Consider the following 20,401-nt stretch of genomic DNA (forward strand, 5'->3'; position numbering starts at 1 on the left):
ATAATTGTACTTGCCATTAAATGTCACATTGTGTGTAGTATGACACAAATATGCCTATAAGCCACAAAGTAACTATATCTATGTTCTACTAATTTAAGGAATTTACCTTCTGTTTCTTAAGTGGCTGCTTCCTGTGTAGCTTACATTCAATACGTGTTTAGATGTAATTCTAAATGTATTTTATTTCTATGTCAAGTAAGAATTTCCATGGCCTCGGTACTTCCGTTTATGGAACCTGCGTCTGGATCTCCTCAGGGGGACTCGGATCTCACCAGCATGAGCAGTTCATCATATGAATCGGGTCAGTTTCAGATTGTATACACATGATCCCCTCTGAACAAACCCATCACAAAGTAAGAGATGGTTTATAAATGCATATTCAGTGGCTCACATTCAGTGATCATATAAATATCTTAATAAAAGAGCTAACACTACAAAGCAGATTTTTATGTCATCATCTTACAGGGCTAATACCACAAAGAACTGTTGGATCACCATACAATTCTTTTTAATGGAGTCAGTTATTAAGTGTTCAGTAATCGGATGGTAGACATGCATATGACAACCAGTCCACAAATTTCTAAAGCTATCCACAGACACCTAAATAATATTAAAATGTGAGACAATATGTAATAAATGCAATTGCCTTGGGAAAAGTACAGTTCAAGCAGAATCTCATATGGCTCTCATTCCACACTGGGCAAGCTCATCGAAGATTTGTCAACAGTTAACTCTTCTTTTCTTACGAGAAAGGTGGAGGGGGGGATTCATTTGAAATAAGGTGTTTGATGACAGCTTTGTGGATGCCATGGACCACCAGAAAAACAAGTAGGTTCTAGATCAAATCAAGCATAACTCTTGCCAGAAGCAAAGAATGACAAAAAAAGAGGAAGTTGTCCTACTTTGTGCACATTGTGAGAAGGCAAGACTTATTGGAAAAGACAATGATGCTAGAAAAAGTTGAAGGCAGCAGGAAAAGAGTTAAGACAAAGTAAGAAATAGATTGACTCAATAAAGGAATCACAGCTTTGACTTTGCAAGAGCAGGGCTGTTGACAATAGGAATTGTGTTTGTTGTTATATGCCATTAAGTTATCTTCGGCTTATAGCAACCCAATGAATCAGTGATCTCCAAAACATCCTGTCCTCAACAGCCCTGCTTGTAAACTCAAGTCTGTGGCTTTCTTTAGGGCAGTGGTTCCCAACCTTCGGAATTTTATTACTTAGAATTTAACAACCTTACCTTGAAACCATTCTAATACATATATTCTAAGACAAATGAGGACTGGGAAAAAAGAAGAAAAGCTGCATCGTGAAGGTGTAGCAGTCAGGTGTCAAGGTCTGGTGTCGCTGGCTGTGCTAAGCATTAAGCTGAGCATCTTTGCTGTGTCACACATCACATCAGAATGATATGTCTATGATCAACCTAAGTTGGCACCATGGCAACTGCAGAGGCCAATTAAAATCATGCAGTTAATGTGTTTGACAGAGTCAGAAGTACTGCTTTGGCGTAAAACCAACCCTTAAAATTCAGGCTCTAAATGCAAAACCTTTCATTAGTTTGTTTACAAAGTTTATTTATTGGTTAGTTTTCATTCTAAAAAGGTCCCCAAAGCAGACAGAGCTTGTCAGAACTGAAAAGCTTTAAAACTAGTTTCCTAGAAACTAATTAAAAAGAGAAGCATCTTTTTGTTTAAAAAAAGAGTGAACTTAACTACATCTTTCAACGGACAAGTAGAACAGATATGTTTTAAAAGAGTGCCCTACACTAAACAAAGCAGAGCCAGGCTAGTTTTTCAAGGAAGAATGTTCCACTGTCAGTGGACTAGTCTGAAAAGGTTAGTATTTGCAATTTTACATTCATCTAGCACCCCTTGAAGATGGTACATGCATAAGAGCCTTTGAAAGAAAATACAGGTTATACTGGCAAGTTCATATTGGAGGAGGAGGAGGCTTTTTCAGGTAACTTGGTCCCAAACTGCTTTAGAGCTTTAAAGTTAAGAGCTAGTAGGAAAAACAAACTGATAGGCAGGTAGCTGATATCAAAGCAGTATGATGTGGTCAATAAAGGACACAGCAGAAAGCAACCCAAAACTCTTCAAGGATGTTTCTACACAGATCCCACTGCAGGAATTTAAATAGGAGATGACTTGCCTTGATTAGTAAAGGAAGCAGGAGGCATCCCAGCTTCAGCTGGGCAAAGGTAGGTCTGGGCATAACAGCTACTTAAGCTTTCAGAAACAACACCTCGTCCAGAGGTATCCCAAGCAGTGAACCTAATCCTTCCAAGGAAACCTTGTCCAGAACAAGCTGTATGTCTCAGCCAGCAATTTCAGAGCTGAATCTTAAGTTCTTAGCTTATATCAACAACATCAGTGCATTTGGCATTAGTCGAAGGAAACAAGGAGAAAGAGAGAGAGAGAGAAAGAGAGAAGGCAAAACAGTCAGGCCCTAATCTTCAAATTCTAGCTGATCTCCATATTGCATATCTACCTGTTAAATAGAATAGTGAAGAAAACAAAGACCTTAGATTGTACAGGTCAATTACAAGTGAATAGGCAATAATTCCCTGAAGATTGTTATGGGTTTTTCGGGCTCTTGGCCATGTTCTGAAGGTTATTCTTCCTGACGTTTTGCCAGTCTCTGTGGTCGGCATCTTCAGAGGACAGCATTCTGTGCTCTGGTGTAGTTGGCTTGGGAGTGCTGTCCTCTGAAGATGCCGGCCACAGAGACTGGTGAAACGTCAGGAAGAACAACCTTCAGAACACGGCCAAAGAGCCCGAAAAACCCACAACAACCATTAGATCCCGTACGTGAAAGCCTTCGCAAATACAATTCCCTGAAGGTCTTCAAAGAACACTCGGACAAAAAAAAGTCTCATAGTGGCTGAAAACCCCATAAAAGAACACCAAAGTAGATGGCACAGACATTCTCTTTCACGGATACCATGAAGTTATAGTTCAAGATTCAAAGAAATATTTGATTAGACAAGTCCTCAGATGCCAATTAATTAAGCTATTCTTTATTTTTGGGCATGCTGACAATGCCCAATCATGCATTCTTGAGGGGGAGGGAACAATGAAAGGAATGCACTATTCCTAGACAGACAGATAAAACTAGTGCTGACACTCAATTCAAGATGTCATAGTCTTTTAACTTTACTAATTTTAAATAATTGATCAATTAAATGCACTTAAATTTGCATGTGAATATGAACTTTCTTTCTAAAGAAAGAAACATAATTTCTTTGTCTTTTAAAGGATGCACACACAGCATAGCAAGCACTGTCTAAGAAAAAGAATCCTCTTTCCTTATCTTAGAAAGAAGGGTAATGCCCAGATGTCATATGCCACCTAGAATTTTACTTAATTACATATATTGTAATACAAATAATAAACTGAACTTTTTTTCTTTAAAAAGGAACAGCCTTTTTAATTGACCAGCTAACAAAAAATTACTTTTGACAGATATATTTATAAAAAGTGGTTTTGGAAATAACCTTAAGGTTTTTGTTGTTGTCTTGTATATCACTCAAATTAGCAATATTCCTCACTCACGTACACTCCAACTTAACATTGTTTCATACCTATGTTGTTTCACGCCCAGGATCAGCACTTGAAAATAACTACACTAAGCCAACATGAAGTATTAAAGTCAGTATTTCCATACCACAACAGTTCTTCTCTAATCTCATAATGAGAAGAACAGAGAAAAAACCTTGAATATTTCTAGGTTCTCAAACATCATTTCAAAAAATCAAAGGAAGCATTAAACTCTTTCTACCAGCAACATGTATGGCACAGAAAAGAAACAAAAGAAGGATAATATAGCTTGGTAATCTGAAGTGACTAAAATGACTTAACCCAAATAACCACATATGGTAAGGTCTGAAGTAAGGTAGTGATGGAATAATAGCAATTTTGCATGCACTAACACTAGCATCAGTGATAGGGAGCTTTACAACCTAACATGATGGTCCTTTGCCACTAATTAGAGTTTTTTTCCTGCCTCAGGCATTTGAAGCAAGTCCCCACCACCTCTTCCTGTTTGTTTGCTTCTCTCTTTTTAAATACAGTAGTCACCTTCCTTTTCTGACCTTCCTCCAAGCAACAAGCATGGAGGGTTTTTCACATGCTGGATACTTCTTTTTGCCCTTTTTATTCCTTCTGACTATAACTACAGATGGGAACTGTAAGTAAATATAACTTTTTCTACCTTAAATGTTTCCAGAGTTATTTTATCATAGAAAGTGTTATTTTGTGTGCACAAGAAACCAAGGAGGAGGTGCTGATGAGACACAGTTGATGTATCCATGTTTCTGTGTTGTTTTTCTACTTCATACTCTGTTAGGTAAAAATGGATAACCAAAAATCCCCAATAGGCAGAACATCAAACCTTCCATTCTCAGGCTTATTTTGGCAAGTTGTACTTATATTTATTTTGATGTCAGCAATGTACTTACAGTTTATCTTCCCATCAAAGCAAAATAAATGTTCCATTATAACCAATTTATGTATAGAAACACAGAACTCCAAGTAATGCAAGTCATATCAAGAAGTTTATTAAAAGGAAAGGAGGAAAATGCTTTCTAGAAGCTAATTATGAGCTAATTGTGGCCGGCTGGACAGCTCAGTGAGCTGGAGCATGGGAGATTGAGTCAGCATGTGAGGTCTTGAGCAAACTACATGGTCCCTGAGATCCTGCATAAGGAAATAATGGTAAATCACTTCTGCATACTTTGTTCCTAGAAAACTTTGGAAAGGTTTGCCATAAGTCCAAATAGACTTGGCAACACATCATTATAACTTCCATGGAAGCATAGTGCTACTTCATCAGATGATAACAGAAAATGATAAATGACTAATAGTATTACAACCTCCAAGTGAGAAGTTGTGATATTATTAGTCACTAATGAACATCCCACAGCACTAGGATACATGGCTTAAAAAACAATTACATCAACAGCATCACAGTTACTTTCTGAATGATAATGTTGAGAAGCAACAATTGAGCCCCTGTCTTAAATTAGGCTATCTTCAGGCTGAAACTGAAGGATTCATATCCACAATCCATAGCAAAGTTATTTCTACTAGATACTATCAGAAAATAATTGTGAAGCAAGATGTAACTGACACTCATGAATAAAAATGGGGATAAATATAAACACAGATCAGTTTTTCTGACAAATATAGCCGATTCATGATATATTTGTCAATCCGTATCTGTACAATTTTAAATCAGGACGAATATAGCTTGACGAATATTTCCTCGGTTTTATTCATTGATCTGTTCATATTCGTTTATATTCGTTACCCCTTTGGGGGCCTCTCTGAGCTTGCTGGCACCAATTCAAAGCTCGGGCCAAACAGGACACAGATACTGGACTGGCATGTCCGGCAACCAATAGTGCTGCTCAAAGGTGTATCTACTTTTATAGATGCTTCATATAAACTTTTCCTGTCCTGCCATTCCCCACATCTGTTCGTGCTCTCTGGAGTGAGAACAGTTGCTGCTTGCTGGTGCTCTTGAGGTTTTACTTTTGCAGCAGCAAAGACTTAGATTTTTCTTTTTCATCATCATTCATCAATCATGATCAACTTTATTGGGAATTTGGGGAGGGATTTCAGGTAGCACAGGCTACTTCTTCGGAAGGGCTTAGAATGCTGGTCGATATTTCTTTAAAAGGTGACAGGGAATGGTATAAATGTGATTTGGAGAATTGTGGGGAATATCTTTGTATTTATTATTTGTAATATGATGGATTGTCTTTTCATTCTTTAGAAATATAAATAAATAAATGGGGAACATTTGGTGGGTGGCTAGATCCATCATTCCTTTTTCTTCCAAAACCTCTCTCTCTCTCTCTCTCTCTCTCTCTTTCTGTGTGTGTGTGTGTGTGTGTCTCTGAGACTTAGCTGGCAGGGCTTTTATTTTTGGACTTTTTTTGGCTTCTCTGCTACAGTGGGTCGGGGGGATTTTCCTAATTACATTATACTGAGGGAGGGGTTGTTTAGGCAGGCAGGTCACATTTTAGTAAAAGAATCACACCACCATCATTCTAAAAATAAAATTTATATACACTCTCTGACCCTCTATTAGTTTCCTTCCTCAATTTCCATTGCTTTATTTGTTTAGTTGGTTTGTTAGGCAGGCAGTAGAAAATGAAGGGATTTCTTCAGGGGCAATCCAAGGGGAAGAAGGGTGTGAAGCTACCCAGGCTAGTTAGCAGCACCATCATCATGACCACCATGTGCACAACCACATCTACGATAACCAGTGTCACTGTCCCTCCTTGGGACAGCCTTCCTTGCAGGCAAGCATGGAGCTAAAGCTTCCAGAAGTGCCAAAAGAAATGCTGCTGCTCTTCCTAGAGGAATCTGAAGAGTTACTGGTTTCTGAAGATCCCCAGTCTGATTTGGAACCAGTAATGGCAGGGCTGGCTTCACAGCCCACCCCTTCACCCCTGTCCCCAGAGTCATCAGTTCCCTCCTCCCAGACCAGCAGCACCCCTGGGACACAGAGTTCTTCCCAGGCCAGCAGTCACGGGCAGGCAGTGGGTCCTCGTTTGGGCAAACATGGCAGAGGGGCCATGTGGGATCATTTCACAGCGCTCAGCAATGACCCACGGCTGGCATGCTGCAATACCTGCCTTGGGGTGGTCCAGAAGGGGTCAGACCCCATGCATCTGTCCTCCACTGCCCTCCACCAACATCTGGAGAGGCACCATCCCTGGCTCCTCTCCAGGGAAGGCCACTTTGTCTGTGCCATCTGGGAGAGGGAAAAGAGCAGGTCCAGGGGAGTCAGAAAGGAGGCAGGAGGAGGCGACTCCTTTCAAAAGGGAAGCCACAGGGGTTTCTGGGGCCGGTAGCATGAAGCAGGCACAGTCCACAAAGTGGCATCCGTTTGGCTCCACCATGACCCTCAGCTGGTGGTTGAAGGGCAAGGCCCAGCAAGCTGCCCCTTGTCTCGTCACCGAGACGATCGCCCTGCTCAGACTTCTGTCAATTTTGGAATCCGCAGGGTGTTCAGGACACAACAGGACGGGAACATCAGGCCACAAGGGGCAGGGTGGTTTGCCTGAACCACAGGCAAGGACTTCACCTGGTGAAGGCTCCATTCACCACCAACATTACTGGAGGTCTGTGGTAACCTTGGCAGTTGCCTCAGAGGAAAGACAGCTGGCTGAGGAGGATTCAGCAGAGATAATGGTGTGAAAATATCTGGCTGAGCCCCCTCAGCCCCACCACTCAGATCCCTTCCATTACTGGGCTAGGAAACTACAGTAGTCATATGGCCAAAATTGTCCAATGTAGACATGGACCTCCTTTCCACACACACACCCATCGTATAGAGTGAGCGTGTGTTGGTGATGGGGTGACCACTATTTATGGGAGATGTGGCCAGCAGGTATAATAGAAGTTGATATTGTTGGTAAGCCATGCTGCTTATTTGTATAGCCCTAAACACGAGCTAGATTCCAACATTATATGACTGGCTTTCCTGTCTCCTTGCACCTGGATCTTGCTTCTCTATCTACCTGTCTGCCCTTCTACATTGCTCCTTATGCCCCACCCCATCCTCAGGCAGAGTTCTTGTCTCTGATTATATACTGTAATCAAACACCCTCTCTCTGTGCATGATGTCTGCTGGGATGTGCTTTCTGGCACTCCAGCTAGATGCTGATTGAGATCATCTCTCGACATTTCTGAATAGTTAGAGAGCCTATATTCCAGTACTGCCCAAGCGACATTTGCTTTTTCTCCATAATCCTTTTTTTTTCCAGTTCTTAGTCTTGTTTGCTTAGCAGGTCACATAACCTGCTTTCATTTATCCCTCTTCTACTTTAATTTTCCTGTACGATCAAGTAAATATTAACCCTCACTTCTGCTCAGCGGCTTGCATCATGAACATCCCTTTTCAAAATACAGTCAACTGATGCAAACCACAAACTGATCTTGGCTGTACTTTACAAAACATTATGTTGAATATCACCTAAAGCTGTTACTGACATTTGTTTTGTACTAAAGATGCAAAACTCGTATGGAGGTTCCCCTCAGAGCAGACAGTCAAAGAATTTTGAAGGAGACCAACAGACTAGCCAAATTTCTCTGGCACATTTCATGTATCTCAAAACATAACATTAATTTTTGATGCTGATAATCTCTGACATGGTAGAGGTAGGTTTAAGCATTAGTCTGAAACAGCAGGAATCCTGCAGAGAATGGCGGTCATATCCAGACATGCTAATAGGTGTTCTAATCTCATGAGAAGAGAAAATACAGGTGGCTGTAGACTGAAGGAGACATGCTCTATTAACAGTACATGCACTGCATAAACTGCAAAAATCATGCCAGAATATCTGAAATTAGAATCAAAGCCCCAAAAGAGTTTCCCCTCATGGGTGTAAGGCTGAAGGATTTACATCATTAATCCCTCCATATCCACACAGGAGTTCAAAATGATAATCCACCCACACCATCATTCTGTGACAGACAAATATCAAGTTATTCTCTTAGAGAAGAAAGGGAGTGTGTGAGAGAAGATTAAGACATCGACTACATTTTAAGAGATTCTGGATATAGAGCTTTCAAAATTTGAGAAAATGTATAGTTGTCCATTTTAAGTCAGTTAAATTTGTATTAGTCTGTTCTCTAGATCACACCTATTGTACATAGTAAAACACATTTTGCACCCACTCTGTAAAGGTGTTTTTTTTTTTACCTCACAACTGTTAGCTGAGCGATCATTCTGCTATGAGTTCCTATACATTCATTGTCATATACGGTATGTCTGGGGCGATTATAGACAGGTGCATTTACTCATACAATTAATCTCTCTGTCTCTCTCACACAGACATACAGACAGAATTAGTTTTAGGTACTCCACTTCAACAAACAACCATAAGAGTATCACCTCATAAAGGTAGTACGGAATATACAGTACTTATATTTATGTGAATATAAGCACTGATTTCCTCTTGTGTTTTTCATAGTGTGTCCCCCTCCTTTTTGTTTTTTGTTTGTTTGTTTGGTTTTTTACTAAGCTATTATAGCAAAAAGAATGAATTCCATAAACATCTCAGGGAATGGAGAAGATTCATAACAGCTTTCTGGAAGGAGCAATTTTATACCCACCACCTTCTTTAATTTCCGTGCATTACAGCTAACCAGACAGAAACAATTTATAGTTACTGCTAACATGTAAGGTTGCCTTCCTCCAATGATTAGTGAGAAGCAAAGGAGAGAATGAAACATGAACAAAGAAGTCTGTAGCTAAGCTTGATGTTCCTTATATAATGCATTAGCATGAAATAATAGATACACCACTCTTTTATTTAAATATTTTAACAGCCCTGAGTACATAAAGAACATGTAATTATTAAGGTATACAAATGTATGTTTTAAGACTGCTTCCCCTAAGTGGCCAGAGATTTATAATTGTGCAAACAGGATATTTTCCTCTCTCTGGTTATACTCTTTGTCATTTCTCATTGCACAGGCGTTCAATATGGGCTTTCACAAAATATAGATAAAGGATTTTTTAATATATAAAACTCTTGTGTGAACAAAATAAATAAAGGACAATTATCCTTTAAACAGGATTCGGTACATATAAATTGAGCAAATGTGTTGCATCAATATAAAAAGGGATGAGAGTCGTGCAATCAATTCAGTTCTGCAGGACAGATACTATAGAAGGTTAACAGCTAATCTTCTATAATGTTCACACACTGAAATAGACTACAGCATAACAACCCTCCATGGAGGCGCAGTGCTTTCTCAGTCGTCAATGGTAACAGACTGAAAGCCTGCAAACCTCCAGTAGCCACATATCTGCATTTCTGAGGTTTTCATGAAGCAATGTTATCTTCCCTTCAAGAACAGTGAGTGAAGGAGGTCAGCATGAGGAAGAGCAATGTGACAATCCTTGCCATTTTGGAAGGATGTTGTTTTGATCTTTGTTATGCTACCTGTGCCATTCATGGAGAAGTCAAGAAATGGAGCTGTCCAATGTGCATTCTAGTATTATTCAGGCTGAAAACTGACACTCTTCCCCTGGCTTGACAATTGAAGTCACTACGATAGGTGGATCAGAGCAAAAAGGGTGCATACTAGAGTAAAGTAAACTGCATGAAATCTAAAGCAAGTCAAGAACACAGAACACACACACATATCTTTCAGAGAGCCATAAGTATATAGCTTCGGGACTGTGAATCCAACAAATCTCTCCCTCATACCTAGCAAAACATCTGTCCAGAGACAACAACCAAAATCCATGGGTAAACATGGAAAATGGTGGCTCTGTCACAATCAATATCCTGAAATTTCTCTCTCTTGAGCTTCAAACACAGAGAAGACAGGAAGCAGTGAAATGGATGAGAGAAAGAAAATTTGCTAGCACAAACTATTCATGCATCATTGTTCTCTTACCTCATTTACATAGACCCAGTGACTATCCTTTGAAGCCAGGTTGGTTTCCACAGCCTAGAGAAAAGAAAGGAAAGGAAAGAAACAGGTGAAAATTACGTTCCACAGTTAATATCTGCTTAGTGCTACGAAGGATTGATACTTTTTATGTTTCTCCCATAATATTTTACAAGAGTTATATAATTGGCATCCCCTTCAGATGACAATCTGCAGTGGTACAAATCCCAGTGACAGAACACTGCAGCATCAAGGAACATTTATTTATTCCAGAAAAATCCACAATGTGTAAGTTAATTTTCTTTGGCATACAAATTCTATGGCAGTGTTTCCAGGGTTCCTTTATTCATCAACTTAGAATGGGGTGGGGAAATTTAATGTGGCAGAGGCTGTTTTTTGGATTGGCCAGATGCTTGGGGGCTTCACACATAAGTGGTCATGCTCAAAGGGGAACAGGACAATTGGCTAATTAGCTAATTTCCTCTTTAATTTTTAAAACTACATTAGGCTATTTCATGCACTATTTTTTAAGTTTTATAACTTAATTTTTTCTGTAAAATGTTTACTTTTAAAAAGATTGCAACTTTATTTTTCCCCTCCTAAAATACTCATTGTCAGAAAACTAAATTGTTTCCTAAAGATTAATTCATCTTACAAACACAGCACAAAGGCCAGATGTTTATCCTAGAAGACAAACTAAAAACATGAACTTTCGTGTGGATTCTACTGAATAGGGTCTTGCGGTGTGTAGTCCTCTTACCATATTAAAATGTTCAGAGAAAGAAATATGAACTTGCACAGATGTTACTGATGTCCCAGCTGAAATACATGGATAGGTCATATCTTCATTGGTCATGCTGCCTCCTAGACTCTGTATATTGAAGTCTAAACAATTTCCTGCACAGATTCTGAGAGCTACAGTCCTCCTACCCTGAAGGATCTCAGAAATGGCTGAAGATGAAAATATGAATCATAGAACAATTGAGATGGAAGGGGCCTATAAAGCCATCAACTCCAACCCTTTGCTTAAAGCAGGAATCTAAATCAAAGCTGATCTGACAGATGGTTGTCTAATTTTCTCTTGAATGCCTCCAGCATTGGAGGGCTCACCACCTTCCAAGGCAATTGATTTCATTGTCATACTGCTCCAAAAGCTAAGATTCCCCCCCCCCCCCGATATTCAGCCTAAATCTAGTTTATGATCTGGGGATGATCTAGAACAAACCCTACCCCCATCCTTTGTATGACTACCATTCCAGCATTTGAAAAGTGCTGTCTTCATTTTTCTTTTCTCAAGGTTAAACATGTCCAGTTCTTTCAGATTGTCCTCTTAGGACTTGGTTCCAGTCCCCTGATTATCCTTGATGCCCTCATCTGAAAGTGTTCCAGTTTGTCTTTCTTAAAATGTGGTGTCCAGAACTGAAGTCAAGATGCCTAACCAGTACCAAACAGAGGGGAGGGCAATACTTGTAATTATTATGTGCCATGAAGTCATTTCCAGCTCATTATGAGTTCCAAAAGGTCTTGTTCACGTCTTGCAGGTGAAAGGTAATGAATTCCTTTACTGAGTGAGTCTGTCTTATGCTAGAATGTCTTCTTTTCCTACTGCCTTCAAATTTTTCTAACATTATTATCTTTTCCAGTGAGTCTTATCTTTTGGTGATAGATCCCAAGTACAGTGATAACCTTGGTTAGCATTCTGGATATGTTCCTAGGATGTGGAGTACGTATAATCAAAACAGTGGTACATGATATCATTATAATATTATAATTTATTGGACAGGAGAAGATAGAAATGAAAGACTGAGCCATTTCTGAATCTGTAGCAGTAGAGGAGGAGGAGGAGGAGGAGGGAGAAAAGAACAGAAGAATCAGAATGCTGTTTAATATCTATACTAAGCCACTGGCAGAAGTCATCAGGAGTTTCGGAGTAAGTTGTCATCAGTACCCTGATGACACGCAATTCTATCTCTCTGTTACCACCTCTGCAGTGGATGCCGTCCAGATCCTGGAGCGCTGCCTGGTTGCAGTACTGGAATGGACCAGAGCTAATAGGCTCAAGCTGAACCCAGACAAAACAGAGATTTTGCTCCTGGGGGGACCTCCAATAGGTTACAGGGTGGTCCCTAGACTGGATAGTACTCCCCTCCAGTTTAGGGGCCAAGTGTATAACTTGGGCATTCTTCTGAACCTGGCTCTTTCTTGGGAGACCCAGATGGCAGCCATGTTCAGATCAGCCTTTAATCAGCTTAGGCTAATCGCCCAACTTCACCCCTACCTAAACAAGGACTCCCTCAGGACTTTGGTGCAGGCCCTGGTCATCTCCCAGATCGACTATTGCAATGTCCTCTATGTGGGGCTCCCCTTGAACCTGATCCAGAGACTTCAGCAGGTCTAGAATGCAGCACCCAAACTGGTGGTTGGTGCAAGTAAAATTTGACCACATCACTCCAGTTCTGACCTACCTCCACTGGTTGTCCATTATTAGGTTCATGGTTTTGACACTCACATACAAACCCTCGACAGTTTGGATCCATGTTACTTGTTGGAGTGTCTCTCCTTAATGTCATCTGCCTGTACCACAAGATCATCCCAGATAAGTCTCCTCTGGGTGGCCGCCCCAAGGAAGGCCCATAAATCCTCTGCAAGAGGTAGGGCCTTCTTTGTGGTGGCTCCAACTTTATAGAACCAGCTTCTGAAGGAGCTCCACCTAGCCCCCTCCCTGTGGACTTTTAAATTAAAAACATTGCTTTTCAGGGAGGCTTTCCACACCAACCCCAGCTGACCACCTTCCCCCTCTTTCTTCTTTGCCCTCCTCTTCTTCCCTCCCTTCTTTTCTTCCCTCCACTCTGGAATTAGCCAGTGCCATCTGTTTTTTTAGGGTTATTGCCATTGGTTTTAATATTTTTATTTTTGCTTTCTGCTTTATGAGTTGTAACCCATCCAGAGTAGCACTGTGACACTAATGGAAGCAGGATAATAAATAAATAAATAAATAAATAAATAAATAAATAAATAAATAAATAAATAAATAAATACATACATACATACATACATACATACATACATACATACATACATACATACATACATACATACATACATACATACATACATACATAAGCCAAATGAGTACCAGTGAAAGGAGGGAGGCAAAGAGAAGGAGAGGAAGAGAGATCAGTGTTGTGAAAGAGAAAAATTGAAGGGATGAGAGAAGAGAGAGGAGATACTTGGGTAAGGATAAAAAGACAGAAAGCTATAGGGTTCTTATCACAAACAAATACAAGGATAGGAGGAGAGTTTTTAATACGAGTAAAACCAGACAGATTTTCTAGGCACCAGTGACTGCCATTTTGAAACCTGGCAAAGAACCCACAAATCCAAAACATTTCAGGCCAGTCTCATTTGTCACTTTTACAAAGTCCTAGAAAGAATGATTAACTATCTAATGGAAATAGTGGAATCATTCTCATCCTATGATAGTCTGGCTTCAGACTGGGAAGAACTGTAACCATTCTATAACCAACCTAAAGTAACAGCAACCTTTTTGCCAGATAACAGATTTTTAATTAACTTTCATGGACAACACAGCTGATGGAGGACTCAAAAGGACAGTCTACCTACAGGCAGTGTTACTCCTGCTGCACCAACAACCAACCACTTTATCAAGGCATCAAAAGTTTTATTTATGCTGATAATCTTGAACTTGCTGCTCACTCAGACAGCTTTCAAACGGTAGGACAATTACCAAAAGATGTATTTGAAGAACTTGCCACACAGGATAGAAATCAATTTTCAAAAAAGCATAACGTACAGTGAATTGCTTTAACTTAAGAAATCTCTGTAGACATTATCTGTTGAACACTGAGTCTTGCAATTATTTAAGATCCATTTGCTTTTATGACTTTCTCCTCCTTGAGATAGAATGTTTCTGATAAATATGACAGCTCTGGGAGTATAGGGGAAATAATTTATATCTGAATTTTTGAACAGATGATAAAATATTCAAATTTTTTTCTCATCAACATGAGACCTCCCAGAACCATTCTTTCCACTGCAGTAGCAATGGAGGATTTCCTCCAAGCAAGTGAAGAGGAGAGAACAAAAGATTCAAGAGCTGGACAGAACATTCACATATAAGATCACGAATCAGCTGGTTACAGTGGTGCCTTGACTTATGAACGTCCCTACTTACAATCATTTTGAGTTACGACCAGCCCCAGCGGCAAAATTTTGCTTCTACTTGCGTCGAGAGCTTCCACTTACAAACAGAAAGTGTAGCACAAAACATAATTTCCAAGTCTATTATTCTCCGCAGTAGAAGCACTATTATTCATGTACGTTTACTTTTCATGAATCTAGGTGACACCAAAATTGCAAAATAAAAACTATCATCCAGCTAATAACATGATCAGATTAGCAAATTATGTTTTCTGAGGCAGGTGTTGGACTGAGGTTTGGTGTCTTCCAGACAGGCTGGACTGCAACATCATCCTCTCTACCTAGGATGGCCACTGGCCATGAGAATTACAGTATAGCTCATTTAGAAGGCGCTGGGTTGGGGAAGGCTGGCTGTTGACTCTGTGCTGTTGTACGCAATATATAATTTGATGGCTTTTAATGTGCTTTGCATGTGTGTAACCATGTGCATCCATTTCTGATAAGATATCTCAATGCTCTAGCTTTAATTCTGGATCAACAGTCTGCAATGGTTCCAACAAAAGATAAAAACTGCTTTTAAAATAGATACTGCATTTAAAAGTGAAGACTTTTTGGATTTAATGTACTTCATCTTAGAAATATCCAAACAGATTTAGCAAGAAAAGACTACAAGTTGGACAACTTCTCTTTCTCTGCATCTCAATCAGATTTAAACAAGCAGAATGTTTTCCCTTTTACTCCCCCCCCCAATTAATTGCAACCCATGAATATAATTATTCAGAATCAGTCATTAAACTCCAGGTAGAAGAAATAGATTGGGCCTTGATAGCACTCAGTGAAAAGGTCACGAGACGAAACTTGTGAAAGACATTTTTAGAAAGGTAATTGTGCTGTCTTTCAGTAACAACACATTTTATTCATTCATGACATTTTTATACTACATCGTTTACTGAAAATCCACTACCCTGATTTTTGTATAAACAAAAATCATCCCTTCACAACCCACCCCCATCTTCTGAGATTGAATTTAAAAAAAACAGTAAGAAAAACTGAAACTAAAGATGAAATGCTGCCAACTATCCTTCTTAAAAATCTGGAAGGAGGACACCTACCAGATCTCCAATGAGAAACTGTTCTAAAGTGTTGAGGCCATCATTCTGAAGTCCTGATTCTTAGTGGAAACCTTCGTCATCTCTCTTTGCATGGCCATCTGTAACAACAAGGCCTAGAAGGACTGGGTGGAATGAGCAGCAGTTCTTTGAGAGAGATGCTCCAACATTTATTAAGGTGCCAAACTGTTGAGGACTTTATACAGATGTTAAAACCAAAACATTGAACTGGCATGGAAATTAACAGGTACCTGAAGCAGGCGAGCCAGGACTAGAGAGATATGACTGAATTTATTCACTCCAGAGATCAACCTGACCACTGTATTCTGAACCTGCTTTTTAAAAAACATTATGGCACCCTTCAGATTAATTGCAATTCAGATTTCTTCTAGTCTTCAGACAGTTCTGTGTATGAATAAGTGGGTTGTAATCCATGAAAGCTCATGCTGAAATAAACTGGTTTCCCTTAAATATGCCACGAGTTCTGGTTTTGTCTTGCTTTTGTTGTTCTTGTGAAAGGATACTCCTTTACAATGTCTTCCCCACTGTGTCACCTCCCTGCCCAAAGTTGCAGGAACAGAGGACTCCAAAGAAAATGATGGGAGAGTTGGTTGTTAGGGAATTGGGAAAAGCTCCAATATTAGCCAGAAGTACCTTGCACAAGTAGATTAAAATGACAAGTAAGAAGTATTGTATATATTGGAGGTAGCTGTGTTTTCTTAATATGATTCCTCTTGCTGACGTGGTCACCTAATGCAAAATGGCATGTTCATATTCATGTTGACAGAGTACTGTATATGAAGGGCCTTGAAAGAAGTAAGTTTTCATCAGCTAGAACAGGGGTTTCCAACCTTGGGTCCCCAGATGTTCTAAAATTTGCAGAAGCTTTCCCCACTAGCTATGCTGCCCAAGACTTCTGGGAGTTATACTCCAAGAACATCTGGGGGCCAAGGTTGGGAACCACTGAGCTAGAGAAATTTCTCTATGGAGTTCTACACCCCTCAACAGAAAACATTAACTTAGGTTAGGCTATACAAGCTATAGTGTTGGCATTAGGTCTCTCTCTCTCTCTCTCTCTCTCTCTCTCTCTCTCCCCAGCACTGTATGCAGTTGTGAGAATCCAGGGCGGATGAAAATATATCCCTGTGCAACAGGCAAAGTTAGCAAAAACTAGGTAGCAGCAACCACATAATTTCAACTAAAATATAATTTTAAGGAATATTTGGAGATTCAAGTTTGGGAGAAAACACTGAGCATTTTTAAGGGGAATAAAAGACACTGGGCAGAATCCTATTGGTGCCTTTATGCCAGCAAAAACCAGATTATGGTGTCAGAAAGAATTAGTTTAGGTTAATTTAAATCTTCCTGTCTCCCCATTTCAGCATCTATGGGATCCCTGTTGTTATGTGCCAGCAAGTCAGAACTGACTTGTAGCAACCCTAACAGGATTTTCAAAGTAAGTGATGCATTAAAGGAGTGGCTTTACCAGCTCCTTCCTTGTGAGTTTCCATGGCAGAGATAGGGAACTGAACCCAGATCTCCTGAGTCCTAGTCCATTTATCTATCCACTACCCCACACTCGGTACTCTAGGGGTCCCTAGGGGTCCCTTTTGCCTTGGAGAAGACTCTGGAAAACTTGGGAGAGGGGACAACTTCTAATCAACTGCCCAGAGTAGACCTTTGGTCTAGATGGGTGGGACAGAAATCAAATCAAATCAAATCAATCAATAGGCAAAAATTTTTGGTCAGATTGCTGCCACTGGAATCGGGATTTTGCCCACTGTCTCTGAAGGTGACTTTTGCACAAATGCCGGTAAAATAAACAGATAACTGATGAAACAGGTGTTTGCTGTAACAACTACAACAAAAGGATTCCAAATGCAAATATAATTGTGTCTGTAAATTAATTCACAAAATTTCAACTTCATGTAAAGAAAAAGCTATGTCCACTTTATCCTGAAGAAACCTCCACAACCAGATGTACGAAATGTACACAGCAGGATAAAAAAAAAAGTAGTACTGTATTGGTATTGTTTGTCTGTTTTGCTATAAAGGTTTCTAGGAATTGCTCATTCTTTTTGTTTGCAAAGCACAATGCAGACAAGCACAGAAACGTGGAGAGATTACTCCAGTCCAGCCTCTCCCTGGCTGCACACAACATCTAGCTCTTTCTGTAGTTCAATCACTCTACAAGCATATTTAAGTATTTCTTTGCTCACAGTAATTACAGTCAGAAAGAGAAAGGAGTAAAATCAAGTCTCATAGACATGGGCATGACTTCTCAGAGGATGATGATGATGAAGAAGAGGAATATCAGAAGGATCCCATCTAGTCTCTCTCTTTCTTTTAACCATTATAATACAATATTAAGTCAATATGCTTGGAATCTTGCCTTTCAAAAAATAAGCTTTTATTTACAAGTACATAAAGAAAAAATAGGGGAGGAAGAGGTTAAAAACAACTTTAAAAAGCAAGGGGAAATACTTAGGATAGAATCATGACCTAAATGTATTCATTTATATAAGCTGACCATACATATATTTTAAAAAGCTGATTAAGTTGAAGATCTGATCCCTGCAGTCCACGCAGTTTGCATTCCATACATACATATTAAGATCTCTGATCTTACTGACTTTCTAATAATAAGAGAAAATTATGTCTATCTTTCAGAGTCAGACCCTAAGATCAAGACATCTGCAACATGGTATAGACACAAATGGACATGTACCTGGGGTTTATTGGTTTTTAAATGAATTAATGTATTTATTTATAATACATATCTGTGTTTTGAAGCTTGCAAGTGGATCAACTAAAGGGCCTACGCAATGCTAATTACTTTTACTAACAATATATAAAAAGCTAATTCATGTACATGGAAATTGTCCAAGAATGTCAATAAAATTTCACTTAACAAACTCTAAATATAACATATTATTTATATGAATTTTAACTAGTGAACAACTAGAACTTAATTGCTGGGACTTAAAGAACAAGATCTCTTTAAAACCACAAATTTAGCATTAACTTAATATCTTAACCATTTAGCAATGTGCTTTGTATTGATCAGTCATGTAGGCATATAGATTATTCTAAATATTGTAAGGCTCCACTTGTTGCTTATTTGCATATGTATTGTCCTGGTAAGGCAAAAAAGATTTTATGTAATTTATTCAAGAGCTGCATCATACATTTGGAAGAAAGAACTCCTCAGCATCTTTCAAATATTTTCTTTTTGCCATTTCTGCCAAGTAATTTGGTAAGGCCCGCCATACAACCCCTGCTTATTAAACCTGATCTTGTGGCAAGTTCTAGGATGTGCACCCTGTTCAAAGAAGGGATTTAGCCAGCCCTTTCAACCTTACTGTCACCCTTTATGAACCAGAATATTCCCCACAGGCCATGCATTAGAGGCAAAGATCAATAGATAAGCTGTTTCTCAGACAACTTCTCTGTCTTTATTGATCTTATTTTTAAGGATTCTTTAATACATTTTTCAAGGAATTCTATAGTTCCCAAAGCACCATATGAAAAGCACCAGCACTTTAATATATAATTGCTGGACCTGACCACCAGTTTGGATTTTCTCCATAACAATCAAGCAATTTTCCTAAAGGGACAGAGAAGATACAGCCATCCAGACATGGTCAGAATTCAGGTCCTGCAATCCCTCAGCGCTTGGCTATGCTGGCTAGAATGTATGGGCATCCCAAAAAATTTGGTGGATCACAGACACCCCTTTGTCTGAAACATTTTGAAAGTGTTTTTACAGATACTGTGAAACTGAATGCAGATGAGGACTATGCAGGGATGGGCAAGGAATTAAGTGGCTCTGAAATCTGATGACTACACAAGTGTTCTGCACCACTTAGCATGCATCTCAGAACACAGTTAATCTAAACAAGGCAAGGTAGGATAACCATTTTTTTTCCTGGAGAGTGCAACATATGGCATGTTCTCTTATCACAATCAGGAACTATGGTTGCCTGTCACTCCAAGCAGCTCGACAAAAGAGGTAAAACAACAAGACAAAAGATGTAAAAGATAGTCCTAGAACTATCCCATGAAAATGAGTGACTACTTTGGTTGAAAATATTTAAGCTGCATAAAGCAGAATTAGAATTAAACCAAGAATTAGCGAACAACTATACTTTTTATCATTGTTGATGTAACCTGATTGCTGGGCTGTCAGGGACAACATTTCTCTAAAACAACACATTTAACATTAAATATCTTAACCTTTCTGGAGACGTACACTTGGAATTTTAGCAACATGCTTTGCATTGGTTGGTTGGTTCTGAAGGCATATAGATGAATCTGATCCATCTTTAAGAGTGGGAATGAAAGCTTTCCAGAAAAAGCTGTTTTGAAAGAGATCCCTTTTCAGGGCACTCTGCCTCCTGCCAAATCTAATCATAAATCACTACTATATTACTATATATTTATAGTAAATTAATTGTCAGTATCCATTAGATGATGCTCATGTGTTCCATTAGTCCATATTTATCCATATTTATGGATAAAGAGTAATGTTTGATCTACTTCAATAATAAGAGCAACTTTTAATTTTCAGTTTAATCAAAATGTTTTACTACCTTTCTCTAGACAAACAATTATACAGACAGACAAAATTAAAAGACCACATCAGAAAAGTGAACGCTGTTGATCAATGGACATAAGTTATTCTCATCTCCCTTTCATTTCTGGAAAT

At 39.2% G+C, this 20,401-nt stretch overlaps 1 protein-coding gene and 1 long non-coding RNA gene across 16 annotated transcripts in view; one reads left to right on the forward strand and one right to left on the reverse strand.

Moving 5' to 3' along the window:
• GRID1 (glutamate ionotropic receptor delta type subunit 1) overlaps window positions 1-20,401 on the reverse strand; it is a 911,822-nt gene that overhangs the window by 199,267 nt on the left and 692,154 nt on the right. For all 15 annotated transcript variants that reach the window (XM_072995117.2, XM_072995121.2, XM_078390967.1 and 12 more), the window contains exon 5: window positions 10,430-10,483. In XM_072995117.2, the coding sequence (XP_072851218.1) occupies window positions 10,430-10,483 (54 nt within the window). The remainder of the gene's footprint in view (window positions 1-10,429; window positions 10,484-20,401) is intronic.
• Window positions 1-20,401, forward strand: part of LOC144588332 (uncharacterized) — a 35,273-nt gene continuing 14,872 nt past the window's right edge. The window contains exon 1 of the long non-coding RNA XR_013543843.1: window positions 1-20,401. This exon is cut by the window's right edge and continues 11,687 nt beyond it. This is a non-coding gene — a long non-coding RNA (uncharacterized LOC144588332).

The sequence above is a fragment of the Pogona vitticeps genome, chromosome 3 (assembly GCF_051106095.1).
Source record: "Pogona vitticeps strain Pit_001003342236 chromosome 3, PviZW2.1, whole genome shotgun sequence".
Lineage (NCBI taxonomy): Eukaryota > Metazoa > Chordata > Lepidosauria > Squamata > Agamidae > Pogona > Pogona vitticeps.